This window comes from Bombus pyrosoma, linkage group LG4 (assembly GCF_014825855.1).
Source record: "Bombus pyrosoma isolate SC7728 linkage group LG4, ASM1482585v1, whole genome shotgun sequence".
In the NCBI taxonomy this organism is placed as follows: domain Eukaryota; kingdom Metazoa; phylum Arthropoda; class Insecta; order Hymenoptera; family Apidae; genus Bombus; species Bombus pyrosoma.
This window is the reverse complement of record NC_057773.1, coordinates 10,365,790-10,387,135: the sequence shown is the minus strand read 5'-3', so window position 1 is coordinate 10,387,135 and position 21,346 is coordinate 10,365,790. Positions and strand designations below refer to the sequence as shown.

Here is a 21,346-nt window from a genome sequence, read left to right as displayed (position 1 = left end):
CGAGGAAACTAGGCCGTGTTTCGAGCACAGTCGATCGAACGGTCTTTATTTCGTTGCAATTTTCGCCACGAGTTTCACTTAATTACTGAAATGCTGACAAAACAGCTAGAAATCGACTTGTCGATAGTTCCGTTTGCTCTTTTCCTTCGTCATTTCTACCAGTTTAATACTTCCTGTGTACAGTATACGTTGTGATTTTATGTTATACTTTAATTTCCACTGAGTAGGAAGAAAACAGTGTTTAACTCACTGAACGAAAATTATATATTAACAAGTAATATCAATAAAGACGCAAATTGCAGCGAAACGCTAGTGAATCGACGGAGCATGATAGAATACACATACAGACCAATTTCCATAAATATTGAACTAATTAAATAGATTTACCATATTAATTTCGTGATCGAAAGAGCGTTATTGTATGGAACTTTTAATGCAAACGTATTTTACGAGCCGATTTCAATAATTTTCTAGACTTTATCTTGCATAAAATCTCAATTTACTCGCATACAATGCATATCCCTCATTATACGATGTGTAAACCCGCGATATAGCGTTTCATTCATGGTTAATCAATAATCTGAAGTAGAATAATCTGAAGCGATTAGAAACCGTCAGACAGTGCCGTTCTTTCTCTGTTCTATAACTCATTCGAAAATGGCTATCCGTCATCGAAACTGATGCCATTAGAATCTGTAAATCTCCCTCTTTAAAATCGTTTTCGTTTTATTCAAATCGGACGATCCGTTTTCGAGATATCGTCGTCCAAATCGCACCGTAATTTTTGATGGCTCCATGTATCCGTCTCCCTCGCACCAAAAACACTGACCTATCTCAAACGCGCCACGTGCGCGATGGTCAATGCAGGATAATGACACACCGTGTCTTTTCATTACTACTACATACTCGTTACGTACGCAGCACTCAGAACTGAAACTAGGTCACGCCACTTTCCTGGAATTTCGCGCAGCATCCCCATTCGCTATCTTATCTAGCCGCACACGGTTGCTTTGAAGGTTTGTATCTCGGCAACTTGTTGTCGTATCGACTTTAAACGAAGTACGTTTTAAGAGGGACACCTCCCTCTATGTTCCAAGGGTACACTTATGGACAAATTTTTAGTGCGAAAGGTGTGAAATATTATATTTTATTCGTTGGAAGAGAGGAGGTTTTTAATGTTTTATTATATTCTTTGAATTTTCGGAGAAGCTTGCAAAATCTTTGAGAAGCGTTCCCGTAATTTCGCGTAGAATTTTTATTCAGTATCTTGCGTGTGTTGAACAAAATGTGACTATATGCTTTGGAATTTTATACCTTGGAAATCAATTATCGTATGAATTTTAAATAAAGCGAGTTTTAAAATGAACGCTCTCTTTTATGTCGCGAGAGTAATTTCGTGGGAAAATTTTTACCATAACATTATGTTTTAATAATTGATAATTGGATCGATATATAAGAAGGAAAAGCATCCTCAAGTACATAGATACATAATCTATTCCTTAGGTATTTCACGTAGATCGTAAAGAAAAGTTTCCGAATTTTCCTAATCGCAAGATTAAATGGAACACTGATAAAGATTCAGAGCCGATTTCACGCTACTTTACTTACGCTATATCTACTCTTCCTTTTCTACAAAAATTATTTCTCCGCCCGAAACTCCGCTTTTAGCCTGTGGGCGCTGTCTCTTGTCCAGTCATGCGTGATATTTTCGCGTTACGCGGTTTAAGCCAGCATCCCTGCGAAAGAATGCTCAGGCATCGACTCTTATTTCTTAAACTTCGCGCGATTGTATTGTGAGAAACCAGAAAACCGTTTTCCGTTTCGACAGACAAGAAAGCAACGAGCAGACGAGTTCTGGGACGATAGATAGCGATTTCCGGTGGCGAGCATACCACAGAGTTACTTGAACTTTCAACCAACCTGTATAACTCCGGTTTTGTTGAGGATCGCGTGGCCAATCGGCTGGAAGCGTTCCATCTGCCGCAGAACTTCGGCAACCTTCGGTTCCTCCAGGTCCACCAGACGAAACGCAGTCATGTTAACACTGTTGTACTTGAAATCCTCCAAATCGAATGTCTCTATGTCCTACAAAATCATATTTTTCCCATCTTAGTCCAAGTGCATGTAGGGTGATTCGCGAAAGTATTCCATCAGTCACTTTAATTGGCAATGAAATGTTTTAATGTTTCCTATAACACGCATAATACATTCATAAAGGGTTTCTGCAAGTGTTCGAATACTTTCACGAATTATTATACCTGAAATTAATTATCGAAGGATTAGTTTTCACACAAGTTTCACCGCATTTTTATTATACTTCGAATTCGTTGTTTTTACGGATCAAAAATCAAAGCAAAACCGTCAATAACGCGTTACCCTCGATCGACGCACTTTATTGCGCCAGAATGGAACGTTGTCTGCAGCAGTCACGCCCGCACTAGATAAACTCACGTAATATACTCTGTTAATAAAACTCTGATATAGTCGCTACTGTATTCTCCAATATTGGACGCGTTCGACCGATTACAATTCCGTTGAAAATCATCCTGTTGCAACCGATCCTTCCTATAACCTGGGAAACCCAGTTTCCTTTAGGAGTACGGTCCAACATCGGGCGAGCTTCCTTTGTCAACGAAAATCTATTGAACTTTTTCCAGCCAGGGGTCCCTTATCCGACCGAATGAAATGGTTTCTGAATTGAAGAATAACATTATTGCCAACTGCACAATTATCATGTGGTCTACGGAAGCTTAGTTGCTTCTCTTTCAATTGCTGTCGACTGGACCAGCTTTTTCGAGACGCGAGACAATCCAGTTGGATATGATCTATAATTATTATTATTATTACAGAGTGATGTGTATCGCTCCGGGAAAATCGCAAAGGTAAACAAAGTGAACTGAAAAGGTTAGAGACCTATGTTATGACGAGAAACCCGACAGACAAAGCTGCTTTCCGCATCCAAAGAACTTCCTTCGACTCTCGACCGATCTTCTATGTCGTTTTTACCGATTTTCGTCTTTCTTTTCTTCTTGCAAATACGTTTCTCTTGCTTGAAGTCGTATCGCGAACACGTCTGTCGTCGTAAACCATCAATGTTCCGGGTGAGTGATTTATTCGAGGACTCGTGGTTATGTTTATGTAACGTGTTCCGAAATGGAACACGTTGAAGAATTCCTATTGCGGTTCCGTGTCCTGGGAGAATGATAAGAGCGAGAGTCGAACTCCACTTGGGAATTCAGAATCCAGAATGTGTATGCAAATCTTGTTAGCACATCGACGATGGGTTTTGAAGAATTACAGACACGTGACGCGTGTTGAACGTTGATTTGCTTAGTTTAATAGCGTTATGATATACATAGGATGCACGCATAATATATCTAATATGCGGCATGCGCACAATAGTTTCGAGATAGTTTAACGGCAATTAGACAGAACCTGCGTTAAACTTGGATGTCAGAACCTCCGACAGCTGAGTCACACGTGATCAGCAATTACGGTTCCGTTGACAAATCATGCTTATTGTCTACTATGTATTAAATTTCATCATTCAGATAGGAAAAATGAAACTGCTTCTTCTTCTGAACTATCAGGGAGACATCTTTTTACAAAATAAATCAATTAAAAAGTAAGATACTATACCACTTTGAAGAAAATGTAGATCACTCAATAGTATCAGTGCAATGTTGATGAGAAACAGCAGTACTCAGAGACGCAAACAGAATTTAAGTTAACTTAATCTAGAACGTATTAAAATGCAATCACTGCTCGTATACAAGACGCTTAATTCTCAATCAAAACTGAACTAGAACTCAATTAAGATTCATCTCTTCGATTCTACGCTTCAAATACCTAGCAGTTTATTCGAGATATGTTCGAAAGATTATTATCTAAGCAATCGTCACTTTGGACCACGATATTAGTAAAATATTTCGTGTAAAGCTACGTGAAAGTCCATTTAATGTTAACATCCATTTTGATAAAAATGATTCTACATAGAATACGGCATACTTCACCGATGTCGATGATTTTGAAATACACGCATGTTATTCAAGTTAATATCCTGAGTAATTTCGCAGACTGATTAAAACTAGTAAACAGCGTCATGATGCATGAAAAGATTGTTTGATGAGAGAGATTTCTGAATATTTTATCTCTCTTACTTAACTTCCTCAATAAACAAACTTTACCTATCACCATTTTGCTACACAAGAATATGATTCTTGGATTCTGGTGTCATGCCATCGGAAAGTTTCATTCGACATAATATTAATGGACTCGCAAACGTTCCAAATTCGAACGACTGACACAGAGTAGCGTTTCCAATGATCGACAATTATAAAGGTAATACCGAACCACTGTGCGAGGCACGTGCAACATTAACAATGGTCGCGCTGTCACTCGTGTGAAATTCATAGACGACCCTTTGTTACACTGTCCTCGCCTTGCTCCAACGTTCTACGTTTGATCGTGAATAATTATTTCGGTCAACGTTTGCCTGTTAATAAATGTCATAATTATCAGCCAGTTTCATCCTGTCGGATCAACTTGTCAACTAACGAGGACGTTATTTCACCCGTCTGGATACAAGTAAACATCTCTACATCGATACCTATTTTCGTAGGAAACTCGCGAACTCTTGTTAAAGTTTGATAAACACGTCCTACATTATACAGAAGATAAATAAACAGATAACAAGATATAAACAAACTGATCGTGTAAATAAACAACGTCTAGGAAGAACAAGAGTATAAACAAATGAGCGAAAGTAGAGAAATAAATAAATTGAAAATGTAAGCAACGCAGGCTATTGAAAAATCAAACAGAAATGTGTGGAAAGGATTTGTCACGTAACATTTTACGCCAACTGTTTGTTATATAATATTGTATATCTTTCAATTTAATCGTAAATTGTTCGAATACTTTTGCTTATCCTCGTCTTCTGATACATTGCCCAATTCTAGCTATGGTAAAAGGCAGTTAGCAGTAATTTATGATATACGGAAACGCAGCAGATTGTAACGTCTCGATTCCTCATTAAACATTAAACTTCGACACGAACTTGCATATTTTCGGTCATTAATCGTCCTGTGGATGTACGATCCGACCCTTAAAGCGGATTACACACCGATGCTCCGTGTCTTACAGGGAAACTCATTCAAACGCTTGTCGATTCGTACGCGATCGTGGAACGTGGTTACACGATTTAATACCCTGTCACGTTTCTCGAATCCTGATAGTTCAATGACGGTCTAATTAAATATGCAATCTGATATTTATGTAAACGTTTATAAAACGACATACTTTTAAGCCTGCTTTGTTTTATAGATTCGTTGCAAATACGATACTTCCAAATCATAGCCCTCCTTTTTTACTTCTCTTTATATCTGTTTTGATTCATGGAAAATACTGTCGGCGTATGATTTTGAATATTCGTGACACATATTTTTTTCATGATACTTTTCATTGATTTTAACGAGCAACGACGCGTGTTCAAAAATTCCGAACGTTTCCGATGAATGGCATTTCGAAACCAGATGTACCGGGTCACTGTCGAAAATCCTGTAATTTCATTCGAAATTATTCAACGTTTTTCGAGCGCGGCAGTCGGACACAGTCTATGCTCGAATTCCAAGTGAAGCACGGACGAGGACAGGGGAAAACAGGATGCTATGGAAAAAAAAACAAATCGAGTGAACTACTGCTGAGTTTTGACACCGAATTGACGTTTAATTTCAGGATTGCTTCGGTTTGCCGTTGAAACTGAAACCTTTCGCTTAAATAAACTCTGCAACGTTTGTCAAGCTTTGAACCAGCTTGATTTAAAGAGAAGAGAAAAATGAAATCATTCGTGTATTTAACGATAAACTCAATTAACGTCTTCGATAACGTTTACTAATTTTTATAAAAATTTATCTTTCCATAAAAACATCAAGGAACGCCAATTAAGCGTTTGCATTAAGTTCACTAAAATTGTAATTCAGATCTCGATGATACATTTATCGGCGCGGCGGTCCATTGGTGGACGTTTCATTGAGAAAAGTCGAGAAGTATCGAGAGCAATGAATTTACATGTACTTTAGGCTGTGCGCTTCAAAGAAGCTAAAGCAATTTCCGTGGATCCGTATTAAACCGAACTTGGTTAAAAGGGTTCGTTTGTAATTTTCATCGCTGCACGTGGACACGCGATATGGAAAATCGATGTAATGTTCAATACTTACGAACGTGGTGAACATGTAGTGGTATCTGTAATCGTTCATTTGCAGTTGGAGAATCTGTAACACCCAGAAAAGCGGCAATTAGATAAGCGATTACCACCGATTTTGGGCGCAAACGTTCGCGCTTTTCGAGGATACCGCGTCTTCATTTCGTACTATTTAATATTTAATATTCGTGAAGACTGTAGAAATAGCGGAAAGATTGTAAAGTACTTTAACATGGAAAGTTCTTGAAAATTTATTTTGGTAAATTCTTGCAGTGAAATGATAAACGTCTGCGATCCCTTCAAAAAGGAATGTCGATGAGATAAATTTTACATGAAAATGAAAAATAAAGTTTTCTTGGCAGAAGATTTTCCGACATTTTTTGATGGATTTTATCCTAAAATATTCCTTTCTTTATTAAACCATTTTGGACAATCGCATAAAACGTACCTATGGTATTAATCTAATACGTTCAACGAGAAGAAATCCTTTACTCGTCAAACCAGTTCTATCTGTTAAATCAAATCAACTGCCTGCCTAAAGGGCGCGAGGTATTTTATCGTAATGATCCTTAAATTATCTTCTGCCCCTTTTTTCCAACTTTAATCCCACACGTCAACCAAAGTCACGATTTGAAATCAGAGAGCATTCGCAGAAATGGAAACGTGCACGGATTTCCTCGAGGAGGAGAGACAGGAGATTAAGGCGTGCGGAGAAACGGGAAGAAACGAAAGGAAAACAAGCATGATAGAAAGCTGAACGCACAAAGGGAGGAGACAAGGCGAGGAAGATGGGGGAGGAGACGACCGTATGAAAGCTGGGAGGTTTTTTGATTACTCAAGCAACGAAGGGATATCCGCAGGAATCCCTATGGGACGGGGCATGCAAATACCGAGTTTCCTTCGACCACGTTTGAACTAAGATTGCCTCTCTACCGAAGGCAAGGGGATCGGAGGATCGAGCGTGGCATTCGACTTCGTGATCGTTTCTATCGATCGGTTTTCTGTAATAGTGCACCAAAAAAGTGTAATTAAAAAGAAATTCCATACACATCATTGTAATCGTTTAATGAACACTGAAAGTTGAAGGATTACGTCGCATTTCTGTTTTTCGTTTTTATTGGTGATAGATACCATATTGAATTTTAATGCTCTTATTTTTTATTTTATTTATACGTAGCCAATGGTACCAATGGAGAGGTCCATTTAAAAGAATAATATAACATTTCAGTTTAATATATCACCGGCGGAAACTCATTCCATCGGGGGGAAATGAATTTCTTTTCTCTCACCTTCGATCGACGATCGTTAATACGAATCACGTTTCGATCGTTACGATACTCGAACGCGTCGTACGTGATTATCCGTGACTGTCCTACAACGAAGAATATCGTGGCAATTCAATTAACCGGCGACTGCTTTCATCGACGCGTCGTCATTATCTCAGTTCAACGACAAGCCACAATCCACAAGCTATTATAATGACGTCAGAAGAATGGAAGGGGGAAAAGACAAGATAAAATCGCCTATTAATTAACTACGAGAGCAATTTCTTTATCGTCGCTGTCAATCTGTCAGCACTAAACCGCTCACGGTAATCCGTTTATTTACGAGTCTCGTAAAAACCAGCCGCGCTAATTTTTGTCGCGTGAATTCGCTGCCGCGTATAAACTCTGTTCATCATTTTCCCGTGGAACACGCGAAAAAAACGTGGAACCTCAGGTCAGAGCCGTTTCGACGCGAAACGGTGTACGATGCCGTGCAATTTCCACCACGCCTATGTTTTCGTGGATTATTTCCCGGCACAGCGCGTCGGTCACGCGGGTAAAAGGTCGAAAATTGTGAAAAACACCGTCTCCTCGACATGGACGACGCGGTATCGCGTCAATGACGACGGGACAAACCTGTCCCTGGAAATATCGCCGCAAATTCTACTGACAGACCATCGTCGAGAACGACGATATTCGTCATTGTTCCGACGAACGTTCCGTCGAACACGCAACGAAATCTCGCGCGTCGTTTCATCGATAGCTTGGAACCGCAGTGATTTCAGTTTACAGGATTTTGGTCTATAGGATTTTGATTACGGAATCGAGAAAAAAATAGTGGCGCTGGTTGTTGGATTTTCAAGTTGCTCGTTTCGTTGCCATCGGTACTGGTAAACTGTTTTTTTCTTTTTTTTTATTGAGCATTCGAAACGTTGTGCGAGGTATATTTCAGCCGTATGAATATTTGCAATATTTAAAGACCGCGCGGGAAAAATATGATGAATCCATTTTTGTCAAATTGTTAGCTTTTATGCCACTTATTGTGGCTGAAAAAAGAGTATTCCATATTGCAGTATGAAACAGACGAAAAAGAAAGCAAGCACCTATTTTAGTAAATACCTGTTGTTTCATGACATTTTTAGTTTGTATAGTTTTTAGAGTTTTTAGATTTTCATCAGTGGTACGCAATCTTCGAAGTGAAAAGTCCATCTTCTTTTATTGTAATGAATATTTATGACGGTTTCCAGCATACGGGATTTCTTTGTAAGATTTTTTTAAAAAGCGCACAATGGCAAGTAACGCTGAAAGAAAAGAGTCCCCCGGCGAGCGAAAGCCAGGGACAAACTCATGAATTCGCTGGAATACCGGGGCCGGTATGCGGCAGGACGATGAGTTGCTTGCAGGAGTAATGTCTTTTTAAAGCGACTAAACAGCATTTTATAGAAAGACGGTATAAGTTGCCTTAATATATTCGTTGAAAAATTGAGGATCTTCGCGAAAGCCTTCCAGTGGTCTGGTTGCTGCTGTCGCGATAAAAAATTCCATTAACTTGCTACAACTAAACGTCCTTCCCCTTCCTTTTTCCCTTTCGCTCGAAAAAAATTGGGGAAAAAGAGCGAGAAAAACTTTGGAATAAAAATTGAAAGGTTACCGCAAAACAACGCGTGTTACCTATAGCGCGCAGCGCGGAAATTAAAAACGGAACAGAAATACCAACGTCACCGCGGTAACAAATTTCCCACCAAGCAAATTACCCTTTGCAACGGTTTGCCGCGTGTTCGAATTCTCGCGTCGCTTTGTCATGTTCCAAAAAGTTCGAGGTCAAGCTCGAACGATGGCGACGCATTCGAGGCAATTCCATCTGGCTAACATCCCCTATGCCTCTCTAATTCAATCTGTTTGATCAACGTTACCATTTTTTCACCAGCTGCAAACAAGAATTCAAACATTCAGAGCTTGTTCAAGCCGAACGCCTATCGTTGTTCACGAGATAAACTCGCGAATTATTTTATGGACCGGTGTAGGTATTTCTCTATGTCCTTCCACACTGTTATTTCTGTTCGATACAAATCTCGAGTGTTTTAGAGAAATTTCAATAGACAGTGCCTGGCCAATACGATACATTATTTGTATAATGGTTTTATCAAGAATTTTAGTTTTCCGAATCCATGAAAATCAAGCGTTCCATGAGGTTTGCGGATGTTTAACAGCGTCCCGTGACTGTTCTTTGAACGAATACTTTCAATAGAATTCTCGTGATGCGAATACTAAATTCGTGAATATAAACGATCAATCATTTGTATTACTGTTCAGTTCAAAGTTGGCTTCACTAATCGCATTAAAGTTTTCCTATTTTGATTATAATCCACTGAAACGGAAAGCGAAGCGGAATCTGCTTTGCGTCCAGAGGAATTGTTTAAATAGTTGATATTTTTGGGATGGCGGCGTTGTTTCGTAAACGGAGCCAACTCGTATCGTTGAATATCACACTAGAGTTCGACCGAGTGCTGGGGAATCGCGATGGCTATCGGTAAATCTAATTGCAATGCTCCTCCGAGAAAATTGCATTTCTCTTCGTCTCTGATATCTTTTTCGGCTCTGTTATCTTATTATTCCTCGTGAAAATTACGGCCATGGGATGAATAAGAAAATCCCTTGGCAATTGGATAACAATGTAAGTAACGAAACGAATTCGCGTTGCTCGCCCCTTTCGTTCCGATATCCGACACTCGCTCTAAATAAATGTCCGGCTTCTTCCCGCTGTAATCAGTTTCGAGATGCAGACGTGTTCTAATTACCAGCGAAGGATTTACCTAATTTGCCTTGTGGTTTTCAAATTTTCTCCGTGTCATATTTCTCTGTTATTTCATTTGCGGCTAAATCTGATTATATAAAATTTCTGGTTATAGAAATGTTGTCTGTATTAATTGAGATGAAGTAGAGAAACATGGAAATATTTATATTTTAACTTAAAGAATTGCCAACGTAGTGATTCTTAAAATCGCTTTCCTGTAAAAGATAGGTAATATTCTACAATCATGTTTTTCCTCCTCGTTATTCTTAATCGATAAATCAGCTACAATTATCCAGCAGTCCTAAACAAGAATTCTAATAACATCGATTGGCATAATTCATTCAATTGTTTCATAGAACAAGGCAGGACACTAGATTGGTCGGAGAATATTTTTTCCCCGACCGCGATCGAATTATAAATCGTTTTCCCCTGATGTATCGTCCTCGATAGCATTACGGAGACTTCGGAGATTAAATACCCCGCGAGCAAGTATTATGGGTCTTCGTTCTGTGTCTATCCCGAAGCTATACACATTGTAGTTGCGGTATCGATCGACGAACGTCACTCCCCTTCTACCAGTCGTTCTCTTTTTCCGCTCCTACGAGTAAGGATGTAAGCTTCTATGGGTTCCTAAGTTGCGTACCAGAGATCTGTAGCGAGCTCCTTGATGCAGCACGTAACGGTATAATATTTCGCCTCGTATAGACGCTACTAGTCCCGTGCTACGATAAAGGAACTATCCAGCAGAGCAACTCGACCTTTTAAATCTTCTACCACTTGTTTCGTTGAATCTTTCACGTGAATACTGATCGATTCCGATTCTGATAACTGATACACTTACTGATGCGAATGCTAAAGTAAAAGTATATAATCTTGGAGGGCACAATCATATACAAATCATAGTCGAAATTGATACAACGACGATTATAACTCCACGTCTACGACAAGTTTAGAAAATTTAACACGGTATCCTCAAATTAATTATTATAATTATTAAGCTACTAATGTTCATGCGTCTATGAAAAATTTAAATGTGAATAAATGTTCAATTTAAAAAATGTCTAAAAGAAAGTACTTGTTACAATATCTAAAGAGTGAAATAAATTTCTATTTATGCTATATGTTTCATGAGAACCCATATTTACATGAACGACAACAGCTTCGTAATTAAAACGTCTTGACTCACCGCTCGAAAAAATTGTTGCATGTGCGCAGGATCCGTATCAACGATCAACTTGTAGATCTCCTTATGTCTGACTTCTCGAAGAACCTGTCTATAAGAACCAGGTCCTGCCTGGCGAATGTACATTTCGGTCCTCGCCGAAGGCGGTGATTTCACGAGGTCCTGTAGCTTAAACAGACCTGCCAAAAAAACAGATAGAAGCACGTGTATATTTCACCCATCAATTACATCCTTTTGTTTCACCTTTTACATGGCAAGTGAAGTATCGTGAGGAAAGTGATCCGAATATCACAAGCAAAAAAAGATCGAGATTCGTCGAATCCGACAAATTCGATGGCAAACGTTTCAGTGTGTCGCCAGGGAACACGGTTCGAAATGAAATTCGCAAAAAATTACAGCAGGTCTCGTAGGGGCTGGATAGGAAACTTTATTTAAAATCGGATCTCGGTTTTATTGCCGGTCGGTTTTCATTTCGACTCTCTTCCAGTTTCATCCTTTGCCGTTGTGTCGTCACATTTTTCCGCCCGTATCATTCGCGAAAGTACGAAACGAGCGGCGGTCTTTCGAGCACCGTGATGTAGCTTCGAATGTAAGAATCGATTCGATTAATTCTCAGAAAATATAGGTTCGTGACATTTAGCAGTTTCAATCGTGGCAGATACGTTCGTGTATCGACATGGAAATAAAATTTATCGACTGAATGAACTCCGAAAATTTGATCCTTTCAGCTTTTTCTATTTTATGAATATCGAGAGCTTCCTTCTACAGCAAACAATTCCTCAATGGCTCCGCCGTTATTAAACTAATACCAAACATCGCGCGTTTTGAATAACTCAAAGAGCGAAATTGAATTTATATAAAATACCACGTTTAATTAAATTCGTTTAATCAAAACAGGTATTTCAATAATTTTCATTCGAGGGCAATGAATTTTATTTCGAGAGAGGAAATGAAAGAAAACTCCTTTGAGCAAAATACGCGGTAACCGAAGTGAAAGAATGCCATTTAAGTAATGGGCCCAGGTTTGCTTGAAACGTAAAATTGAAAAATAACAAACCGCTTCTTAGACGCGGTTTTCAATTATCACACCGCCCTGACGCGGTGCAACGCGTTCACGTCGGCCGACCCTTTGTACTCGTGTATACATACCCAGTAACAACGGGTTGGCTGGAGATGAGGGTGGAGAACGAACGTATGGGGGTGAGACTAGTTTGCGGAATGACTCTCTGGTACCGCGACCTTTACGGTTTCCGTGGCTGGTAATTTATGGCGGTTTTCCACGATATAAAAAGTACATGAAACGGTCAAGAATTTAGGTAGCTTGCAGCTTCTTCGTTGCGTTTTCCAAATGCCATTTTAAATATAAGTTTATTTGCTTCGTTCGAGTATTCGATTTGTTGATTACTTAGCTTGCTCACGAAAATTTGCGTTAATGTGAATAAAATTACTATTTATTTTCAATATTTTGATATATGTATATCGGAAACTCTCAGATCATTTATTACCAGAAGATGACATTGTATTTTTTATTTAAACTATGTATTAAAAATATTTTCCCTTGTCAAACTTTTTTGATGGAGACACGGACACGTATGAATAATACATACAATTTTTTTGACATGAAACGAAATATGAAATATTAAATAAATTTAATAAAATTGTCTATCATCTATCATGCAGATTTCTCGTCTGATAGAAAAAAATACTCAAATGGCAACACTATAGATCATTAAGTTATTCAATTCAGTAAATTCCAAATCGATTAATCTGCCACTTCCAAAGAACCTAAATAAAAATTCTATCGAGACACTCCTTCTATTTGAAACGTAACTTCGTCATCTCAAGGGCTGCCAAAGTCCACCTCGTTCATACCAAAGAATCATCGACATTTTCCTTCGTACGTATGTTTGAATGGATCTGAAAGGAGTTCTTCGAGTGTTCAACCTCGACGAATGTTAAAACGAACCAATGTTGAAAAGAACCATTCATCTCCGTTTCCCATTGCGGTTTAATATTTTCGTGCAGAACCGTTGCAGTACTGTTACACGAAAACATGGACACAATGGCGCGCTTTCGATGCGGAGATTCAAGCATCTATTCATGCGAGCTTAACGCCGTGTCGTGACTCGATTCGCGACAGCCAAAGAGCCGAGTCATCCTGTTCGAAGGCAAAGCATGGCTCGGGTAATTAATCCGTGGAAGAATAATTGGCGGGTCTGGCACAAAGCGCGATGAACGCGACAGAGACGCCTAGCCTGCCCCGATTTACATACACGCGTACATTTGTAACTGCAGGCCTCGCGTTGCCTATATTCTCTCCGTAACAAACAGCGAGACCCAACGGTGAAACGTTAATAAAGGCTTGTTGCTGTAACCATGTCACCTCGTAGGGTTGTTCTGCTCGTTGCATTTAGCAGGTGAGAATTATTAGGGGTCTTGAGCAAAGGAGCTTTGTGGTATAGAAAGCTTTGAACCGCCTTTGCGGGACCCTTGAAGAAGGTTCAAGAAGACCGAGGGTTCTTCCAAGAGTTTATACAGAAGCGACATTGCTATAGCAGATGGAACTCCTTCTTAGATTACATTTTAATTGGATTTAGAGAAGTCCGAAGACCGAAATCCTTGGGATAATGCAAGAGTTTAAGCAGAGATCATTTTCTTTTGCTTCGCGAAGCACGGCCGGCTCGAGCGAAGAACGTTGATTCACATTTAAACGATCGACCCGCGGGAAAGCTTTGTCGTGCTACGGAAGGCAAAATTCTGCCGCATTTTCGATGAATAGCCGAGCTGAAAAATATATTCCATCAGACAGAATATCGAGGAAATGCTCAGTGACATGCTTCAGCGAGAAGAAATTTTCAAACGTCTCTATTCGGGATCGCTGCTGGGAAATTTATGGCTGTCACAGGATGTAAGAAAAGGGACATCCTTCCTAAGGTCTTTCTTGGTCTTAGCGGGAAACGTTCCGCTTCCTGCACGCCCTTCCGTAAGCGATTACGTCGTCTAATCAGGAGAAGTAATTTCAAAGAATGATCACTCTCCTTTCCTTCGGCCATTGTGTAATTTTTTAAATTGAACGAAGTTTGAATAGTTCACTTAAGGTAACAAGACATTTATTTCCTTGCCCAATTACCAACCAGTTAAAAACGTAATATTGTACTGGTTTTTTTTTCAAACGAAATATAAATGAAAGCGATGTAAACCGCCATAAAACATGGTTTTCGTTTTCGGTAAAAAAAAACTGAGCTCTGCAATCAATTTTTCCCGCACTCGATCAATGTTTAACGTAAAAGTTTTTTGCGAAATTCATTGACTACACGAGATTACTTTCGATGCTACGATATTTTAACCACCGTTTTTTTTATAAATATTAGGAAACGCCCTGGCTTTCTATAAAACGTGAAAATTTCATAACGATGCAGGAATTTGCAAGAACTATTTCCATAAGTTACTAGAGACTCGAAACACGCTGAAGGAATGGCATAAATTTCAACGAATGTTTGACTATAATTCACTCGCTAAGTTGTTTCGTATTATGTTCTGCCATTCTTGAGCAAAAAGCTCGAAGTGGAAACTTGCGAGCTCGGGAACAGGAGAACGTTGACTTTAGAAGGTGTTAATTAAATGAGAGTAACTTTGGAGCGGCAAGGTGAAGAAGCGCTTTGACCTCGAAAACACAAGGTTAATAAACCTTGGCCTTCGAAAGCACGAGGTCAAGAAGAAGACCAAGGATCAGACAGGTTTACTTTACACTGGATACGCTTGGACTCTGAAAGCTCTGGGTCAATAATATTTAATTTTCAAATATTAAACAATCCTCCTCCAATCTCAAGATTATATCCTATATATTTAAATTGAAAAAGAAAGGAAAAACTGGAGGAAAAATATCAAGAGTAGGAGTCCTAGTCTAAGAAGTTTATTCGCGAAGAGGAATAATATTGAAACTTCAAATTCCAGCAAACTGTAACCCCGTAAACAAAGATCCACTATATATTTAATTGTCCTAGAAATGTGATCATTTTTTTATCATTTCTCCGGTAGCTATTTAATTAATATATATTTAGATATTCATTGTAGTAACACTGTATCCGATACGAAATATTGAAATTCAATATAAAAATAAATTTGTACTTAGAAACTTTCGAATCGAAGAAATCGAAGATTGTTCAGTGACACTCGTAGGAAAAGTAGATGGAAGAAATGTCGACGATAATGACGAATCGTGTGATTTTATACGCAGAATAGGTTGGTTGCGTGTGCGTGCAGGTGACAGGCGTACATTTCAGCGTCGCGTTGGCATCCACTTCCGCCGGCTGACTCCGACGTTCTATTTGCATAGGAACGCATCGCGCCAACCGACGTGACGCGACACGTGGAGTTAGCTGTTGAAAAAGAAGAAAAGCAAAACAAAACAAAACAAGAGGAGAGAAAAAAGGAGGAACAGCGTAATAACTAGGCTGTATGACACGCTACGGCACGATATCCGCGAAAGCGCTGTTTCGTGACTCCTTGGAGAGCGCCACTCATATGCTTGCAAATCTGCCAGCACCCAGGGTATTTGCTCCATTGTTTCAATGGTATCGTTCTCCTTTTCGTCGTATCTTTTTATTTCCCATCGTTCCACGAAACATAATATGTGTATAACTATGCTTACGAGCAACACGTTTTGAATAGCATGATTTTTGAACGGTAACAACAACGGTACAAGTGTAAAGTGTATGGTGAATTTCTGGTTTAGGATTGGATGGTTACACAAAAATAGTGTGTACGAACAAATTGGGTAAAAACAAGCTCGAAGCAATAGCCATCCTCAGATAAAACATGATTATGGCAATTGTCATCTAATTGTTACAAATTTAAATTCTGGACCGAGTAGAATAATTCAGGCGATAGCCTAAAGTGATACGTAAATTCTTTCAAGGAAAAGGAAAGCTTTTTACTAGGTATAAAATAAATATAAAAGATTAGACATTTACCGTAATCTTCTTCGTAAATTATGGCCACCCTGGTCCAGTTTAGAAAGGACATGAGATCTTTGAAGGCTTTGTTCAAATGGTCCTGCGACGGATAGAGATTTATACTAAACTCCTTGAACGTTGGCTCGAAGTCCACTCTTGCCTCCAGATGCGGGACATCGAGAGCTTCACAGATACTTTGAATGTGGGCACCGAGGAGAGGATCAGACGGTCCGAAGATCCCCTGCACCGATCTGGACAGTTGCTTGCACGCTGAAATAATATACACTAATTTAATTAAATTTACTCGGAAGCAATTATTATACGAATGTTCACAATCAATATTTGACATACCAAAATACGAAGAATTTATTTTCATGAATTCATTTACAAGCACATGGTATAAATAATTGCAAATTTCAAGACACACCTTGAGACACGATATTCATCTTTTGAATGTTATTTTTTGTTAATCGATATCTCTCTCTACGTTTCATTTATAAAGTTGGTCAACATTTGAACGCTCATATGTATCCTACAAGCTTTGAAGTATTAAAAACAAATCATGTACTCTGCCATCGAAAGCAACAAATATTTCAGAAAATAAAGTCGATCCATTTGGCTTTTGAGTGGCTCATATATAGGTTAACACCTCCATGTTACTTCAGTGTTGCGTAAATGGAGTTGAAGAAGAGTTTAGGAGGCAAGCAGGTAAACGGTAGAGAAAAGTGTTGAAATGGAAATACGGGGAGGAGTGCCAGTGACACACTGATTTCATATTTCCAGGCGAGACGCACTCGGGATCTTTACATCACGGAAAGCTGTGTCGCGCTGAAGGTTCTGTCCCTTACCGCGTCGTTGCTACACTATTTCCTGGTAATCTCCTCGTAAACTTTCATCGTGGTCGCGGCGCGAATCAGGCGAGAAAGAGATTGACGCGGAACTTTGCCGCTTCCTCTTTTCCTCGTCAGTAAACAAGTTGCGCCATTACTTTTTGTAGTCGCGTTCCCATCGCCTAGAATCAGTTCCACGACGAAACATTTGCATTACGACTTTTCAATGGACATTCATTCCACCATTACCAGCGTCTCTGGTTCGGAACTGCAATCCGGGATGCCGATACACCGGATTACTTGTAGCCCTTCGATACATGCCGTAAAAATCTCTTTTACTATATGACAGTCAGTTCCCTAATATAGTATTAATTTAGTATAATATCAATATAGTATAGGATGATATATGATGTGTTACCATTACAAAGTTAATAGATAATTGTCGAAACACTGGAAATTAAACATATAGTTAGAGATAAATATGCAAACTAGATACAGTTAATTGCCCAATATAGTATTATTTTTACAATATAGTCTTTACTTTGAGTATAGAATCACGTGTACGTGTACCATTGGAAAGTTAGTGAAAATTGTCGGAACGATGTAAATTCGGATGAAACGATCAGATGTCACTGTATCAACTAGCAAATCACAACGTATCAGAATCGTGGATCGGAACAAATTTTTGAAACGTTGAAAGTTTAACGATACCAGTACGAACGAAACGGTCGGATGTCACCGTATCAACTTACGAATCATAACGTGCAATCAAAGGCGTGTATCGGAACAGATATTTTTAACCGAGCTGCTAGTTTTTCGCGACAATACCGTCTCGTGATACTTTTCCATCGACTGCGTACATATTCGACGCACGGCTCGCGTATTAATCGAGCATTCATGGACCCGATAGAAGCGACGTGACCGTATGATTTACGAGTTCGATGTCTGTACGCGCGTACGAGCATCGTAGAAAATGGACAGGAAATTGATACGTTATCAGACCGACGGCTTCCTGATCCATTATCCGCGATATACCTTCAGAACGGCTGTTCTCCTTTCGTAAAGGATCGTGGCTGGCACGTGGCGTGCAGAGAGCGGCCGACTCCACGCCACGATGGATGAATTCGATTTCGAAAGTGGGATTCCGGCGTGTCTAAGTATTCTCGTTTGCTACGTGTTCGCTGAATTATTCACGTGACTTCGTCTTTTTTTCCATTGCCTTTCGATCGGCTGCCATGTCAGACATCTGACTCATCGTTTCTTCGTTTACGTTGCCGGTTTCACTTAACGCGCGATCGAAAACTCGTTAGGAAATGAAATTCTTGCCACGGAAGGTAATACCTTTCGAGAAAGAAATTTAATTGAATCGATCGCGCTTGGGTACCTGATCGGTGCTGAGTGATATAGGAACGGTAAAACTCGAAATTTAATTTTTCTGAATAGCTTTCTTGTCGTTCTTGAGGATTGCCGTTTAGTTGGAGATTGTATCTGTTCATATAATTTCCCTATCTTCCATTCAATCGAAGAAACTAATTTAAGAAGATTTATTAGCCAGTAAGAAACGTTTTATTATTCTTCGATAAAGATCGATCTCTCGCTGTCCAGCGACCGTAATTTTCTTTGAATTTGTCGATATCTGTATCCACGAGGGTGCAACGAAAATCCTGGATCTCTGCGTCTGACAAACAGAAGACTCAGTTAATTCTTTGACTGCTCCACCACGAATAATTCGAAATTCCTCGCTCGTCGTCGTCCCTTCTTGATTAAGTCGTATTCTCAACGTTGCTAAATAAGTCTCGCTATTTCGTTACGAAGTCTGCTCTTCCGGTTAACGAACCAACACGCCAAACGCGGAAATGCTTCGAATGATCAGTTATCAGGCCGATCAATTCCGCTCTCTAAGCACTCCCAGCAGTGTGCGCTTTTTTCAGAAAGTCTGGAGAAGGTTTACCTTCACGAATAAAATACCAATAAACTAATTTCGTAAAGGTCAAATATGCTCGTGTGCAATTTCCTTCAGCTAGATGGTACGTGGTTATTTCATAGCGATTACTTTGAATTCGCGTAAAATTTCTGCAAAATTGTTTGTGATATTGTTTACAAAATTGATGTGGCATTTAATATATTATACATTTCGCAATAATCGGATCTGCATTGCAATTATTATTTAATATTAGATACCCAAGAGAATACCTCGGTACACAAAATGTACTATAATGCCATCAGTAAGGCAGACAAAATGGATTAACAGATTAGATAGCAGATTAAACATGAATCTTTATTACACCCACGCCATTAAAATTGCTTCCTTCGAGTTATTAATCGAAAATAACCAACGATAGTTTCACACAAAGATACGTCTCACTGCGAAGTAAAATCCCACCGTAGTTTAGTTTTCGTTTAACGATGGAGAAACGGCGACGCGACGATCGACGATAGTCACCGAGTGCATTGACATCCAGAAATGGCTTCGTCACTAATTTCCGTAGTTCGTTCGTTCGTCGCAGTCACCATTTGTACACGGGGAATGCAGGGCCGAAGATTGCATAACAATGTGGAGTTAACGGTCACGTTGCATGAATTCACCGAGGAAAATCGTGGCTCTCTTCCGCAAACGCTTTCAAAATGGTAACGAGAGAGAACACGGGATTAAATCTGCGTTAAACATCGCCTTTTCAGTTTTCTTGCCCATCTCGAGGATGGGAACTCGTACGTCTACGGATCGACAGGGAAAAATGGAAGGTTAACAAAGTGACCAACCGCATAGGAACCCTCGAATCGCAACATTTTTACCATTTCTGCTATGATATATTTTTCTTTTTTTTCTTATGTTTCTTTCGTCTCCTGAATCACGAATACTGATTTAATTGCGACGCGGAAATCTTGTTGAAAGTTCGGACGTAGTAGGAGGCGAAATGTTAGCAATCTTGCGTTCCGGTTGACCTGAATTCTCTGCGGAATCACCGGTCCTTCTGTAGAGGCGCGAACAAAGGTATAGAGGTTTTGTCCGGAGCATAGGAATACCGAGACGAAATGGGAGTAAAAGAGTGTCCAACGGGAAAGCAGTAAATTAAAAATACAACGGGTGTTCGCGTGTCATCCGGATTTTAAACGGTCCCATTTAGCTGTCTGCCGAAAAAAAGTTCTCCATCAGCGCTTTCAAGTGCACTTCCCCGTTTTAAACGAATTACATCGGTCGCATCCGTGTCTCCTTTCTCTTGGCTTCTCCGCAAGAGGGGATGATAAAAAATGATCGTCGAGGACCGTTGGATTTGTGACTCCAGTGCTCTGTTAAATTATTCTATCCGAAAGTAGTATATTTCTCGCGCGATATCAGCCGAAAAAAGTTTTTATCGCGAGGGAACGACTGTCGTAGGTGTTACACGAATTTTCCAGAGAGGCGCGCGCATAAGAAGCTGAACATCTGAGAGGGAAGATTTTCCGGCAAATCAGTGAATGCTGCAGATGAACGGGGATCCTAGCAACAAAGAAATGGCTATAACGTAAAGAGAGACTTTACCGGTAATAAACGAAAGCTTCCATTAAAATGTTCCGCCTCGAGAGATCAAAGGGATTCGGTGCAAGTTATTCAATGAATTTTGAGAAATTGTTACTTCTCCGGTTCTTTGTGTCTTCCGCTTTCTTGTATGGCAGTTTGAGCATAATCGAATACACTTGAAACGAAGTTGCCAAGACTCTCTAAATATTGATAAAAGCATGGAAAGAGTTCCTTATTGCGATGAAACTGGTATTATAAGACTTCGCACGGGGACGGTTCTGCTATTAACTATGATCATTATTACATGGTATTGTAAAAAAACGAATGCCTTTCCCATTGTGCGAAACAAAATCAAAGATTTGTCGAAACTGAATGGGAATATAATACGATTACATGACACGTTATTACGTATACACGTCGCTTATCATAGATTATTAATATAAAAACTACTTCAACGTTCTGATCGATTGTTATTAAATATACATCAAACAAGTTATTATTAGAGTAATAAAGATATTAACAATTATCAGAATGCTACAAATAATTATTAGAAAACAAATGGACGAATTTAAAGTACGTGCAGCTACGATATCTGCTCTGTAAATCTCGTAGACCATC

The 21,346-nt window shown here is 39.4% G+C and overlaps 1 protein-coding gene and 1 long non-coding RNA gene across 11 annotated transcripts in view; one reads left to right on the top strand and one right to left on the bottom strand.

Annotated features, from left to right (window-relative positions):
• LOC122566456 (glutamate receptor ionotropic, kainate 2) overlaps positions 1-21,346 on the bottom strand; it is a 148,067-nt gene that overhangs the window by 45,132 nt on the left and 81,589 nt on the right. For all 9 annotated transcript variants that reach the window (XM_043723698.1, XM_043723697.1, XM_043723704.1 and 6 more), the window contains exons 4-7: positions 16,418-16,669; positions 11,448-11,623; positions 6,219-6,272; positions 1,921-2,085 (exon numbers count right to left, since the gene is read on the bottom strand). In XM_043723698.1, the coding sequence (XP_043579633.1) occupies positions 1,921-2,085; positions 6,219-6,272; positions 11,448-11,623; positions 16,418-16,669 (647 nt within the window). The remainder of the gene's footprint in view (positions 1-1,920; positions 2,086-6,218; positions 6,273-11,447; positions 11,624-16,417; positions 16,670-21,346) is intronic.
• LOC122566457 overlaps positions 1-21,346 on the top strand; it is an 84,986-nt gene that overhangs the window by 5,840 nt on the left and 57,800 nt on the right. The window lies entirely within an intron of this gene.